The 16239-nt window shown below is 39.7% G+C and overlaps 1 protein-coding gene across 5 annotated transcripts in view; it reads left to right on the top strand.

The window, feature by feature from the left end:
• The window catches only part of LOC139267231 (intersectin-2-like), a 297091-nt gene extending 285441 nt beyond the window's left edge, over positions 1-11650 (top strand). For all 5 annotated transcript variants that reach the window (XM_070885216.1, XM_070885218.1, XM_070885214.1 and 2 more), the window contains 4 exons: positions 2213-2295; positions 2697-2780; positions 5188-5361; positions 6937-11650. In XM_070885216.1, coding sequence (XP_070741317.1) covers positions 2213-2295; positions 2697-2780; positions 5188-5361; positions 6937-7094 — 499 coding nt within the window. In that variant the 3' untranslated portion in view covers positions 7095-11650. The remainder of the gene's footprint in view (positions 1-2212; positions 2296-2696; positions 2781-5187; positions 5362-6936) is intronic.
• Positions 11651-16239: the final 4589 nt, after the last annotated feature.

The raw sequence follows: 16239 nt of genomic DNA, 5'->3' as shown, positions 1-16239 counted from the left end.
AGTCATTGAAAGTTGGCATACTGGTACAGCAGGCGATGAAGAAGGCAAATGGCATGTTGGCCTTCACAGTGAGAGGATTGAGTATAGGAGCATGGAGGTCTTTTTGCAGTTGTACAGGGCCTTGGTGAGGCCACACCTTGAATATTGTGTACAGTTTTGGTCTCCTAATCTAAGGAAGGACATTCTTGTTATTGAGGGAGTGCAGCGAAGGTTCACCAGACTGATTCCCGGGATGACAGGACTGACATATGAAGAAAGACTGGATCAACTAGGCTTATATTCAATGGAATTTAGGAGAATGAGAGGGGATATCATAGAAACATATAAAATTCTGACGGGATTGGACAGGTTAGATGCAGGAAGAATGTTCCGATGTTGGGGAAGTCCAGAACCAGGGGTCACAGTCTAAGTATAAGGGGTAAGCCATTTAGGACCTAGATGAGGAGAAACTTCTTCACTCAGAGTTGTGAGCATGTGGAATTCTCTGCCACAGAAAGTTGTTGAGGCCAGTTCGTTAGATGTATTCAAAAGGGAGTTAGATGTGGCCCTCATGGCTAAAGGGATCAAGGGGTATGGAGAGCAAGCAGCAATGGGGTACTGAACTGCATGATCAGCCATGATCATATTGAATGATGGTGCAGGCTCGAAGGGCCGAATGGCCTACTCCTGCACCTATTTTCTATGTTTCTATGACACAGACTGGTTGGGCCGAATGGCCTGTTTCCGTGTGCCTGGTTTTCAGCAGCTAATTGCAGCAGGGACTAGAATTGAAAGTGGAAGGGAGAGAGCAACAATTAGTTTAAAGTAGAGTTGCCAATTAAATATCACAGTGCTGAAGAAATGAAGCAGAACTTCCAAGGCTACTGGAATGATTGGAAAATGGACGTAGATTAAGCATGATCACTAGAGGAATGAAGGGAATTTAGCTGAAAAAAATGCATATTAGGTTATTTAGAACTGAACTTTACCTCAAGTGGTTGTTGAAGTAGAAACTATAACATCATTTAATATGGAATTGGAAGGTATTTAAAAAGGAAGATGTGGGGAAAGGGCATTAGAGTAGATAACTCTAGTTGACAAGCCAACACTGACATAAGAACAATGGGATGAATGGCTGCCATCTGGACTGCAATTTCTATGACTCCTATGAAAACGATTACATGTTACTTCTCTGACCAGTAAAGCTCCCGATTTGTTGTGTCTGGCACGCCATGGTGATTGCTAGGAGATTGCTACCTGATCCTTTCATTGCTGTTGCATGATCCAACCGGTTTTTCGGGTTGCTATTCATTTGCATTTAGTCTTTATATTTGAACATGTGTGGCTTGTTGCCTTGGACTCTGTTGTATAGTGAAACATGCTGGCTGACTGGTTTCATTCCTTGGAATTCTGTGTGCTGATTGTCAGCCTGGAGAAAAAAACTAGTACTTCTGAATATCCTCTCTGCTTTGCTCTTTTATTATTCTCCATATGCAGTGGAACAGCTAAATAATCAATAGTTGAAAATGCATTAGACAGTCACTTTAAGACTTATCAGCCTGACTGACTGTCCCTTTCCTGCCCCACATATTACCAAATCTGCCAGTAAGTCCTTGAATTCTAATTGTGAAAAAGGTTTGTGTTGTAGAATATTTGAGCCTATTGATTCCATTACAGCATATAAAACGAAAAGCGATTTACAACATGAAAAGGTTTTTTTAATATGCAGGAGTTTGTAAAATGTGGGGTTAATTTAACTGCAGTTACTCAGTTGTTTGTGCCAGACAAACACATGGGATTTGTTTTTAGTAAACAACTTTAGCCTCTTAGTCATTTTAACTATCAGCTCTGATCTCATCCATTCCTGCAGTACTGTAATATTTACCTCCTCTGATTCCACTGCACCTCCTACTTTTGTTCTCCCAATGTCCTGGACAATATTCATCCCTCAACCAACATCACCAAAATAGATCAACTGGTCATTCATCTCAAAGCTGTGTACAAATCAGTTGCCACATTTGCCTATATAACTACAATGACTGAAATTTTAAAATAATTCAAAAGTGTGAAATACCATGTCATGTTTCCAAGAAATGTGCTAAGTTAGGACTTAATGGTATTTTTGTATCACCGACTTTGCCTTATACACTTGTCTAATTTTTTTGACACACAAAAAAAAATGGATAAATTTGTTCAAGTCATGGTGAGTTGTCTTTCCTTCACTCCCCGACAGGACTGCCTGGGTTCAGAAGATTAAAGCAGCATCAGAAAACTTTATAGAAACCGAGAAAGGGAAACGTGAAAAAGCTTATCAAGGTATATATCTCAAAATATTGTTTTTACTCCATTTTAGCCCACTTCCCCTTTTAAATCTTTCTATCATTCCTCAATCCTCAACCAAGGACACAGGGAGATAACCTACTTCCAGTACCACCCAGGATAGTTGCTGCATGAGAATCATTAGTGTCTCTTGCACATCAATTTTCCCTCCTTCCCAGTGGGGGCGGTATCTGGCCTCAACTTGCACCTCTGCCTGATGGATGGCTGATACAGACTTTCCATGTCGTGAATCATGGGACAAACCCTTACCTTCCTAATCTGTGACACGCAATTAAACAGTGGTGCAGCAGACTGATTTACCTCTTTGTACAACTTTGCGTTCTAATCTAACACTTTAGAAAACTGCCTTTCTACACACCTTGCTTTTTGTCTTGTAGCACGCTCACAGAAGACAAGTGGAATAGGGCGGCTTTTGGTGAGCATTATTGAAGCAACAGAACTGAAACCCTGCAGGGCAAATGGTAAACAACTGCAAACATTATACTTGTATTAGCTCAGACAGCATTTAAAACTGTGTTACAGCAACCACACAAGTAGTATAATAATCAGAATTTATGAAGTAATGTGTTTTTTTAGAATTTTATTTGAATCTGTTTGCTAGCGATTCATTTCTGCTATAAAATACTAATAGTGAACATAAATGTGGAAAAAAATACCACATTGGCATTGTAATTTCAATTATTTTAGTTATTTTTATGGATTATCGTTTGTTGAAAAATAATCAATCCCTGTTTCCCAGAATTTTCTCTTGGTATAATTCTTTGCCTAACTTGAGCGCATGGATACAATTTCTAAATACATTAGTGATTACTCCAGTTAGCAAGGAACATGCATAAAACATAGGGGCCTAAATTCCTTAGCGCCCCAAACCAGGCCTGATTCCGGCAGCGCGCCAGAACAAAGAGGCACTAGGACCAAAGTAAATTTGTCCTTAGGCTTCATCAGAATAAATCGAGCATTCTGCGGGCACATTACAAATTTCAGGCCTCACCAAGACCAAGATTAGTCCCGAAGGGAGGGAGCATATAGTTGTTTTGTGAAGCTTGTTGGAACACTCCTGCTCCATCCAACACTACAAAATACTAAAGATTTCCCACGCTTTTGGTCCTGTTTTGAATGGCCTCCAGTAGTCACTTGAAGGACCGTTGGTTAGGCTGCCCAAGACCCAGAAGTGCTAGTCAGTGCGAACTAATTTAACATTGGTTCAATCTTTTCCACTGAAGCCTGCACCTTGGTCTACATGAAGAAATGCACAGGGTGAAAATGTAAAAATGTATGAATAATTCAGAGAATACTGCTCAGTAAGACAGTGACAATGGGCTCAATTTTCCCCAAAACTGTTTTTTGCCGCACTTGACGAGTTATGCCCGTTTTTTTTGGGTTCAACTACGCCCAAAAAAATCATCCAAATGTCCCCGTTTGAATTGTTCATTTTGGCGCCGCCTAGCCGATCCTTTAGCTTTGGGGATGGAGCATAAGATCTGCACCAAAAAGATCGGGTTGCCACGGTAATCAGGGACACACTGCGGGCTGAGGCTGAAAAGTGAAACGTATAACAGCCAGCTCACAGTAACCTGCACAAGCACATTATACATTGCAGCAACTTACCACCATTAAATTATTAAAGTGTTTATGACAAAAGTCTATCTCCCCCTCTCTTTCTCCCCCATGCCAGTACCCACCACTATCTCTGGCCAAAGGGCCTCCCGATGCCAGTACCCACTATTATCCCAGGCCAAAGGGCTTCCTGGTACCGGTACCCGCTACTATCCCAGGCCGAAGGGCCTCCTCCCTCCCGGTACCCACTCCTAACTCTGGCCGAAAGGCCTCTCCCCTCTTTGCTGCAAGCTGTCCGGGCCCTGGAAGTACATCTGCTGCGCTGATTTCCTTACCTGTGCCGATTTTAACTGCCCAGAAGGTTTTTCCACAGAGGTCATGCACACCATCCTAAGAAAAATTGGAGTAAATCAGAGCTGGCCAAACTTGCTAGAATTGGCGTGGGTGGCACGTTACGCCCCAAATGAGGTAAAAAAAAAACCCAACCTAATATAATCGTAACGAACTGAATTACATTGGCACGCAATCTTTGGGGAAACTTGTTTTTTTAATTTAGGCCAAAAAAACGGCGCAAATAACTGGGGAAAATTGAGCCCAATTAGTGATCACATTTATATGTATTAAATCACTGAGGAAAAAATAAAGTATTATTGCCCTGAAACACAACTTTATGCAATGAATAACGGGTCTACATGCAACTAAATAACTGTTTAAAAAAAATAATGGTCCTAGATTAGTTTTAAGGTAGAGATGTGTACGGGCAGATTAGAGTAACTTGCATTTGTTTTGACGGTGCCTTTTCAACACTTCTGTATCGTGAAATTGCCAAACATCAGCTGAGCAGTTACGTGTGCAGAAGGAGGGTCTGAGAGGTACCACAATTGAATTCTGATAATCACAACAGATTTAGTAAGAAAAGTTATGTTTGGGCCACAAAAAGAATTCATGAAATTCTAGGCTTGGACTAGAGATGCACCATGAAAATTCAGCCAAGTATTTCTAACATTCTTTCTCAAGTTTTTATAAATCATTAATCATCTCAAGTGGAGTAGGTTATTCAAGAGCTAGCAGATTAACTGTTTGTCCCGGCCATAATTTCTCAATAGAATGTGCAGGGCAGGGTTGTACAAGAGTACACGCAGCAAAAATTTAGTAACTTGTCTAGTCACTTTTCCTGTAAGTAAAGGTACCTCCTGATTAGTCAGGAATGATGAATTAATAGTAAAGTGAATGTTTTGTGAAAATGCTTTACATCTGATATGCAGGTTGAAATGTCATTTAAAGCTCTTGTCTGGTCCATGTCATTACTAGGAAAGAGCAATCCTTACTGTGAACTCACCATGGGATCCCAATGTTACACAACCAGAACACTGTCGGACACTTTGAACCCAAAGTGGAACTTTAACTGCCAGTTCTTTATCAAGGACCTTTACCAGGATGTATTGTGTATCACAGTCTTTGAAAGAGATCAGTTTTCACCTGATGGTAAGAGTTCTTGTGATAACCATTTTTTTTTCCATCAGGGAGAAGTAGGCCAAAGAGAATACATGAAATCATGATGTTTTGATGCTGTCGAACAAGTCCCACTCAATATAACTTACTTCCAGTGAGGAAACGGCCCTTGATTTAAAAAAAAAACTTGATTGAAATATCAAGCTCCAAAAGTACATCTTATACCTATCAACTGAAGGAACTGTAGTTCAGTGAGAATTGGACAGAGAAGTAATGTGTTAGTCAAATAGGAAAGCAACTGTGGTCATTTTTTTTTTAGGCCTTGTTTCCTTCATCCAGCCCTTTCCTCACTTGCCATTGCAGTCAGTCAGTTATCAGTTCTTCCACAATAGTTATTTTACCAGTGTAAGACTCCACCTAGTGGGCACATGAGAAGTGATGAAATAAATCACAGACTTACATCAGGCAGTTTAGGGCATCAATTCAGTTGCTGAACATTGTGAAGAAGGCACTCTTACAAGTGCCTTCAGAAGCACATTTAAATATTCCTCTGAAGATGCAATGGGGAAGAGATATGATTGCTTACAGATTTTGAATTCAGGTTTACACACTTATATTTCAGCTGGTATACCCCCATCTTTTTAAGATGAGCAAAACCACAATACTTTGTAGCCTTCCCGACAGTATTAATTATGTATTTTCCCCTCCCAAATAAATTAGTATTTCCACCAGTACAAGCCGGCAACCTGGTTCTGAGCTTTTTTCAATTGTTATTTTTGAACCAGCCACTGTGGATCTTACTACAATTTGATATTACCAAAATTTAAATATATGAACAAAATGTAGTCTTTAAAAATTTAAGAAAATTAGTGTGCTTATTAAAAGTTAGTGTATTTCTGCACAATGGGAATAACTTTCACCGCCTTAAAAGTGGAAGTAGTGGATCAGCTGCCTGATATACACCCCGCCCAATTTTTCATTCCATTGACCTCTACATATCATTGGGGTTATTTAACTGAAGTTCTTTGGATGACCATTTGAGTCTAGTTTATTACATTTCTCGTAAGCATTGGTATGATTTTAGTGAGATATTAAAATATTAAGAGTTCAATTTAGCTAGGTATTTTTGGGTCATAGTTTATCATTTGTGATATTGTGCTTCCCTGTCCTATCAAATTGCCTGTTTTATCTTGTACTACATCTACTAACTCTTTGTTGATATGCATTCAATACGCCAGGAAGGAATCTTGATAAATTATAAACAAAATTGGTAAATGGGCTCCCCATCCTGGCATTTAGCCACACACACCAGAAAATGGTCCGAGGTTTTATTCCAGTTCGGTGCTGAGTAAGGAAAATCAGTCAGGATTACTGTTCTTCATCAATATCCAGTGACATCTGCTGCAAGGTGCCATGTGTAATATTGGATAAGGACAAGATCGGACTCTGGTATACTGCCCCTCCTAGTCCATCAACTTGAATTGAGTATCAGAGGCCTGCTGGCACCAGCAAAATCAATACTGTAACACAAGGCAGCACCTTAAGGAAAGGAGGGTGAATAATAAAATTCAATGATTTCTCAGCAATAACATTTTATATTTTGGCCAGATTTCCTAGGTCGGACAGAGGTCCCAGTAGCAACAATCAAAAAGGAGCAAGAAGGCAAGGGACCGTCTACAAAGCGTCTTCTTTTGCACGAAGTACCAACTGGGGAAGTATGGGTTCGTCTTGATCTTCAGCTGTATGAACAGAAGACGTTACTTTGAAATTCAGGCTTAAAAAGTGTGTAAATTTTGAATGTTCAGTGATTAAAATTGTGGCAATTATCTATGGATGACAAAAATAGAAATTCAACTTTTCTAGAATTATGGAGACAGTCTTAACAAATGAAACCTCACAACCAATGTACACTGTGATGTTCAGCAATGGTTGTAGCAAAATCATAAGTATTTTACCTTTTTTTGCCACTTCCTGCCCGTTTTCCTCATAGTGTAAACTTCCACCAGAGATCAGTAAGGGACATTAAATGCTGATTTCAGCAGTGTGAGCAATGAGGGAACTGGATTATTTTCCCCCTTGTTGAGGATAGCCTTACTGGCTGAGAACGACTCAAGGCAACCTGTGCAGTGACTTCACTACTGACGTCATTAAAAATAATGAAATGATAATCTATGCAGAAGTCAAGGAACAATTGAGCCTTTGTAAATTTGAAAACAAACAACTTTGAATTGTCTGGACTTTTCTCTCTCACTGCAAAAACTTTACATCCAAAAGCATTTTTTGAAGTAACTGAACAGAATTTGGAACTAGAACCCAGTAATTTATTTGGATATACTTTCAAGTGAAGAGTTGGAGAGAAAAATTGGCAACATACAGTAAATGGAAGCTAAGGGTGGTGTACACTGATTCAAAATATCTCCGGATATTTGCTGGAATTGCGAGCTGTTTATAAGAGGAGCTTAAAACTGAATGAGAGGTCCCTGGCTGCTGAATAGAGAAAAAAAAGTTTTGTCGAACTTTTTGTTGCACTGAATAAAAACAAATATTGTTTTTCTGTATATTATAAAAGCAGTGCATCAATAAACCTTTACCAGCAGTTTTTGCCTAGAGTTAACAGTACATAATGTACTTTCCACCTTGCCTTAGTTCAGGTGGCTTGTAAAAGTAAACTGAGATCTTACTTTTTTGAAAAATGATTTCTCCTTTTTATCTAGTCATTCATATGTCAAATGATTTCTCCATCTCTAGATTACAGATTATAGAAGCACACATGAACTATACACCAATGGTTTAGTCACTTTTAGTAAATTTAATATAAATCGGTGAAAATAGTACTCTGGTATTACCTTGCAATTTCAGATTTTATAAAGTAAAATATTTTATCAGATCAGACCAAATTTGATGACTAGTTTCTCAGGTGCCAGCTCCTTTATTAGATTTGTTTATATTGCATATTTAAGTTCTTGGTTAGATTTTTTAAGATGTGTATTTTGTACTTGTTATCCATCATTTAACTGGTGTAGCATTACCAGAAAACCTGTTTGGACTGAGTGCAAGAGAATGGTTAAAGAGAAATAGTGAGGCAGAAATGATTTATGGATTCCATTTTATTTCTGTCATATTTACTTGAGAAACCACCGATTAGTTTAGTCAAGTCTTCAGCAAAATTGTTGTAACGTGCTAAAGATAAAATGATGACGATTGTTGGAAATATGAAATAAAAACAAAAAGTGCAAGAAATGCCTAGCAGGTTGGTCAGAATATGAAAGGGAAAGACAGATTAATGGTTCAGGTAGTTATGAAAGGTTACATCCAAAATATCGACCCACCTCACTCTCAGTTGCTAATTGACCGGTTCTGCATTTCTACCATTTTCTGGTTTTATTTAATGTACAGCCGGGTTCCTTTGCTCATAGCATGAAGGCGTGCACCAAGATGTAATCCGCAAGTGAATTATTTACCAGTATCTGTCTCATTTTATTGATGTTTTCAAACAATGTTTTTTTGAATCCACAATCAGTTTAAATTATCAGTTTTCTACTTAACATGAAATACATGAATTGGTTTAAATGTTGTTCTGCTGTCCATGTTCCTGCAGAGGTGCAGTGGGATTTCAAACAGTTCATCTCCTTCATTTCAAATGTTATAAACAAAACTTGTTTTGAACTTATTGCTACACCCTTGGGTTTCCTGCTTGAATGTGAAAATTTTATTTTAAAAACTGATTCTTTAACTTTGGAATGGTGTAGGAATTGTCCTTTGATGTATTTATAGCACAATATAGGCTAGCATCACTGCATTGTGCATGTGATGTTAGACTATATCAGAAGAATATAATTTAAAAAAGGCTCATTTTCTGGCATTCAGTACTGAAGACACCATTTAAAACTTCCTGAGCCTTGGAAGATGCTAGATTGATTGTTGCAGCTATGTTTAGTGGACTATAACATATCAGAATATAAGTAAGCAGTCAATAATATAATCCTTACAGTACAGAACTGCTGCAAGTAGGAATATTTGGGAGCTCAGTGCTGTGGAGTCCTTCCCGTTTTACAATGCGGGGCACATTCATTCCACAACACCAGGCAGACAAAGTTTTCACATGCACTTTTATGACTTCCATATCCCCCCATGGATCTTCACTGATGGGTCGGGAAGGTCAGAAGAAGCCAGCAAATGAAAACCACAAAACTAACTATATTGAACAACGGAAAGCTTATTCTGTCTGTGACCAGAAAAAATGGTGACGAGCACCACTGGTGACTGGTGGTAAGTTATAGTTGGTGTTGCTGTTGCCTTGAGGGGAGCCCCGGAAGATGGGGTAGTTCTCTGCTTTTATGGAGGTAAAAGTACCACCTCAGTTACATTATGACACTGAAGCAGACATCAGTGCTATCATCAAAAAAGATGCCGTAAATGGAATATTTTTCTTCCATTTAGTTGTGAGATCTACGATAAAATAAGTTTATAATAACGGCGTGTTACCTCTGCAAACCCGAGTGATATCTCCATATTATTGCCTTTAAATTAACTTAATATATTCAATATGAACTTAACAGCGATTGGAGATACTAGATGAAGGTGGTAATGATCAGAGCTGTGCACATAGTTTCACGGAAGGTTCACTGGCAAAACTCTACATACAATGCACCACGTGAGCATTTCATGTAAACGCATGTTCAATTTGTTAAGTGAATCAGATATGCACCTGAAACTTCCATGGGTGTTCTCCCGCGCCCGACAAAATTGGCAGAAACCTTGGGGTAAACAACCATTTACGCTGTTCGTCCGGAATTTCTAATGAAGTTACAGCAGGAGCTTGGGAGAACCCCCATGGAAAATTTTACCCCATATTGAAGCTCATTGTACAAGCGCCCTTCCTGTATCCCCCTTCCCATTCCTAAAAGTATTGTTGTACAGTTCAAAGGGTCCTAGCAGCTCCGATACCATGTACAACTGATCATTCATTGTGTGTTAGCCCTACTGAGCTACTCAATTGGGGAAGGGATTTTGGTGGAGGAAATATGAGGAGCACATGAGCTGAGTCAGTTGCTTGTATACGTTTTATTAGGTCTCTAGTGGACAGTAACCAGGAGTAAAAACTTGCAGATTTCACTCAATGTCCCACGACCAAATCAGGGTCCCTGAGTCACTATTACTTAGCCAACCCTGCATAGACCAGGTATTGTTCGTGGATCCTGCTTAGGCAGTGTAGCTCAAAACAAAAACATGTGATGGATTTATCTGCTGAGCCCTTGAATGTTATTTTGTTACTCCCCTTATTTTTCAGTTTCACTGTTGACCTTTAGCAGAGATGGTCACTGACTGCCATTATTATCACTGTTTGCTTACAATCAAGGGTTGGAACCCAGTACTGATGTCTCCTTTTTACTCTTCTATCTGGTGGCCAAGGGGAAATCGAGTGAAACTTGCAATGAAAGTGGCCGAGTTTAAGGACTCAAATAAGGCTCTTCGGAATTTCTCCTAACAGGCTTCCTGATTACTACTGTGCTTAGATTTGTGGGGAAATTCTCTAGGTCTTTGCACTGATAGAAAATTACTCTAGCTGCTGTAGTGATTGAACAGCATCCAATAAAATGGCAAGATATGCCCAATGTGAGGATTCCAATCATTCTTTAACATCTTTTTGTTTGAAGTTAAGTTTAATTTTTAAACTGTAGTACAAATGCGATGATTTATTATTGACTTTTTTCCAAACTGTCTTGAAAGCAACCATTGTACAGTTGACCAAGCTGCTAGGAAATTGGCATTGAGTGCCAGAACATGCCACAATATGGTGTCTTTAATGGTCATTTAAAATGTTTGCATCTCAGACCTTTAAATTTGAATGTATAAAAACCCAAAAAAGCTGCAAGCTATGCAGCATTAATTAGTTTTCTTGAGTGCAAAAATGTACATTATAAGAGGGAACAGGGAATGTCTATTTTGCCAAATATTTTTCCTACTTATGGGAGCAATAGCCAGAAGGGTTATGAAAACACAATGTGGGGTGTTAAACCTCTGATAATTCAGTCAAACCACTGTCAAACTGTTACTAGTATTGAAAACAAACATTTTAAAAGGGGAATGCAACTGGAAGTTATATAGTTTAATATTTAAAAGTTTTGGCATGTAAATTGTTTTTTCTTTACGTTAAATCATGTAAAACTTTTTTTTAAATCTGCTGTGATTTTATGCCACTGCCCTTCCTATACAGTCTGCTAGAGAATCTCTTTGCACTACTGTGGTATGTATCAGTTGCTTGATATTTTGTAAACCGAATTTTCTTGTATAGTATGCAGTTTGATAACAATTCTCTAATATGTTGTCAATAAAATTGACACTTTTAAATTATTGGATGGTATTTTTGTCAGCATTTTGCTTTATGGAAATAATGGTAATGAAACAAGTTTACCTTCTGATCAGAAGATTTCGTGCAAAACCCACTCCAGGACTTGAACACAATCTAGACTGACACTTCGAAATAAAGTAAATGAGTTGACGGCACAAATCATTACAAATGGGTATGATTTGGTGACCATTACAGAAACATGGTTGCAAGGTGGCCAAGACTGGGAATTAAACATACAGGGGTATCTGACGATTCAGAAAGATAGGCAAGAAGGGAAAGGTGGTGGGGTAGCTCTGTTAATAAAAGATGATATCAGGGCAGTTGTGAGGGATGATATTGGCTCCAATGAACAAAACGTTGAATCATTATGGGTGGAGATTAGAGATAGTAAGGGGAAAAAGTCACTGGTTGGCATAGTTTATAGGCCCCCAAATAATAACTTCATGGTGGGGCGGGCAATAATCAAGGGAATAATGGAGGCATGTGAAAAAGGAACAGCAGTAGTTATGGGGGATTTTAACCTACATATCGATTGGTCAAATCAAATCGCACGGGGTAGCCTGGAGGAGGAATTCATAGAATGCATACGGGATTGTTTCATAGAACGCATATGGGATTGTTTCTTAGAACAGTATGTAACAGAACCTACAAGGAAGCAAGCCATCTTAGATCTGGTCCTGTGTAATGAGACAGGAAAAATAAACGATCTCGTAAAAGATCGTAAAAAATAAACGATCTCTTTGAATGAGGGATCACAATATGGTTGAATTTGTAATACAGATTGAGAATGAGGAAGTTGTGTCAGAAACGAGCGTACTATGCTTAAACAAAGGGGACTACAGTGGGATGAGGGCAGAGTTGGCTAAAGTAGACTGGAAACAAGGACTAAACGGTGGCACAATTGAGAAACAGTGGAGGACTTTTAAGGAGCTCTTTCATAGTGCGCAACAAAAATATATTCCAGTGAAAAAGAAGGGCGGCAAGAGAAGGGATAACCAGCTGTGGATAACCAAGGAAATAAAGGAAAGTATCAAATCAAAGACCAATGTGTATAAGGTGGCCAAGGTTAGTAGGAAACTAGAGGATTGGGAAAATTTTAAGCAACAGCAAAGAATGAATAAAAAAGCAATAAAGAAAGGGGAGATAGATTGCGCAAAACATAAAAACAGATAGTAAAAGCTTTTACAGATATATAAAATGGAAAAGAGTGACTAAAGTAAATGTTGGTCCCTTAGAAGATGAAAAGGGGGATTTAATAATGGGAAATGTGGAAATGGCTGAGACCTTAAACAATTATTTTGCTTCCGTCTTCACAGTGGAAGACACAAAAACCATGCCAAAATTTGCAGGCCACAGGAATGTGGGAAGGGAGGACCTTGAGACAATCACTATCACTAGGGGGGTAGTGCTGGACAGGCTAATGGGACTGAAGGTAGACAAGTCCCCTGGTCCTGATGAAATGCATCCCAGGGTATTAAAAGAGATGGCGGAAGTTATAGCAGATGCATTCGTTATAATCTACCAAAATTCTCTGGACTCTGGGGAGGTACCAGCGGATTGGAAAGCAGCTAATGTAACGCCTCTATTTAAAAAAAGGGGCAGGCAAAAGGCAGGTAACTATAGGCCGGTTAGTTTAACATCTGTAGTGGGGAAAATGCTTGAAACTATCATTAAGGAAGAAATAGTGGGACATCTAGATAGGAATAGTGCAATCAAGCAGACGCAGCATGGATTCATGAAAGGGAAATCATGTTTAACTAACTTACTGGAATTCTTTGAGGATATAACGAACATGGTGGATTGAGGTGTACCGATGGATGTGGTGTATTTAGATTTCCAAAAGGCATTCGATAAGGTGCCACACAAAAGGTTACTGCAGAAGATAAAGGTACGCGGAGTCAGAGGAAATGTATTAGCATGGATAGAGAATTGGCTAGCGCACAGAACGCAGAGAGTCAGGATAAATGGGTCCTTTTCGGGTTGGAAATCAGTGGTTCGTGGTGTGCCACAGGGATCAGTGCTGGGACCACAACTGTTTACAATATACATAGATGACCTGGAAGAGGGGACAGAGTGTAGTGCAACTAAATTTGCAGATGACACTAAGATTAGTGGGAAAGCGGGTTGTGTAGAGGACTGAGAGAGGCTGCAAGGAGATTTGGATAGGTTAAGCGAATGGGCTAAGGTTTGGCAGATGGAATACAATGTCGGAAAGTGTGAGGTCATCCACCTTGGGGGGGAAAAAAAGAGTAAAAGGGAATATTATTTGAATGGGGAGAAATTACAACATGCTGTGGTGCAGAGGGACCTGGGGGTCCTTGTGCATGAATCCCAAAAGGTTAGTTTGCAGGTGCAGCAGGTAATCAGGAAGGCAAATGGAATGTTGGCCTTCATTGCGAGAGGGCTGGAGTACAAAAGCAGGGAGGTCTTGCTGCAACTGTATAAGGTATTGGTAAGGCCGCACCTGGAGTACTGCGTGCAGTTTTGGTCACCTTACTTCAGGAAGGATATACTAGCTTTGGAAGGGGTACAGAGACGATTAACTAGGCTGATTCCAGAAATGAGGGGGTTACCTTATGATGATAGATTGAGTAGACTGGGTCTTTACTCCTTGGAGTTCAGAAGGATGAGGGGTGATCTTATAGAAACATTTAAAATCATGAAAGGGATAGACAAGATAGAGGCAGAGAGGTTGTTTCCATTGGTAGGGGGCACAGCCTCAAAATACGGAGGAGCCAATTTAAAACCGAGTTGGTAAAAACAGAGAGACAGACTATTATCTGAATGGTGACAGATTAGGAAAAGGGAAGGTGCAACGAGACCTGGGTGTCATGGTACATCAGTCATTGAAGGTTAGCATGCAGGTACAGCAGGCGGTTAAGAAAGCAAATGGCATGTTGGCCTTCATAGCGAGGGGATTTGAGTACAGGGGCAGGGAGGTGTTGCTACAGTTGTACAGGGCCTTGGTGAGGCCACACCTGGAGTATTGTGTACAGTTTTGGTCTCCTAACTTGAGGAAGGACATTCTTGCTATTGAGGGAGTGCAGCGAAGGTTCACCAGACTGATTCCCGGGATGGCGGGACTGACCTATCAAGAAAGATTGGATCAACTGGGCTTGTATTCACTGGAGTTCAGAAGAATGAGAGGGGACCTCATAGAAACGTTTAAAATTCTGACGGGTTTAGACAGGTTAGATGCAGAAAGAATGTTCCCAATGTTGGGGAAGTCCAGAACCAGGGGTCACAGTCTGAGGATAAGGGGTAAGCCATTTAGGACCGAGATGAGGAGAAACTTCTTCACCCAGAGAGTGGTGAACCTGTGGAATTCTCTACCACAGAAAGTAGTTGAGGCCAATTCACTAAATATATTCAAAAGGGAGTTAGATGAAGTCCTTACTACTCGGGGGATCAAGGGTTATGGCGAGAAAGCAGGAAGGGGGTACTGAAGTTTCATGTTCAGCCATGAACTCATTGAATGGCGGTGCAGGCTAGAAGGGCTGAATGGCCTGCTCCTGCACCTATTTTCTATGTTTCTATGTTTCTATGAGAAAGAATTTCTTCTCCCAGAGGGTTGTGAATCTGTGGAATTCTCTGCCCAAGGAAGCAGTTGAGGCTAGCTCATTGAATGTTTTCAAGTCAAAGATAGATAGATTTTTAACCAATAAGGGAATTAAGGGTTACGGGGAGAGGGCGGGTAAGTGGAGCTGAGTCCACGACCAGATCAGCCATGATCTTATTGAATGGCGGAGCAGGTTCGAGGGGCTAGATGGCCTACTCCTGTTCCTAATTCTTATGTTGGTGCTATTCTTTTAGATTATGTAACAAGTTTGGTTCAATGGTTCAGCTGCCTGTTAAAAGATTCCAGTGACATTAGGTGGCTCGATGTCAAATTTTGTTTTATAATGCTCCTGTGAAGCGCCAAGAGATGTTTTACTACGTTAAAGGTGCTATATAAATACAAAAATGCTCACTACCTATTCCGTGCTGCCACCTTTGATTTTATGTATGTTTAGCCAGTAAACACAGCTCATGGAAATTCCTACATGCCATGGGGATAATTCTAACCTAATTCCTCCCCCCCCCCCCCCCAGCAAGTGTCGAATCGGGCACCTGTTTTACACGGCACCCAATTTTGCTTGCCATTGAAATTAAATGTGGAATTTTTGCACACAACTTTATATTTCCGATAATGCAACAAGAAGTTTTTAAACATTAAAAGGAGATGTTCCTGATAGCATTATAAAAGAAATACTAAATGTAAATCTCATCTGGGATGTGTTTAACTGAATCCCAAATTCCTGGATCCCAATAAAACATCTAGGATTGCAAATGCCTCACCAGAGAAAACAAAATTACTTCTACTCATACTTATTAGCTGCTTGAGAAGTTTTAACTGATTATTTCAGGTATTTTATGATTAGCTCTTACCTTTTTGTTCTCAGTGGAGTCATAAATTATGAAGAACAGGTACTTTGAGTTTTCACAAGATATTTTCTTCAGTTCAGCATCATTGGCTGCCTCTGAAACAGACCTCCCCTCTCTACAATTGGTGTGTGCCA

This window comes from Pristiophorus japonicus, chromosome 7 (genome assembly GCF_044704955.1).
Source record: "Pristiophorus japonicus isolate sPriJap1 chromosome 7, sPriJap1.hap1, whole genome shotgun sequence".
Lineage (NCBI taxonomy): Eukaryota > Metazoa > Chordata > Chondrichthyes > Pristiophoridae > Pristiophorus > Pristiophorus japonicus.
Note: the sequence above shows the minus strand (reverse complement) of the source record. Positions and strands in the feature narration are given on the sequence as shown.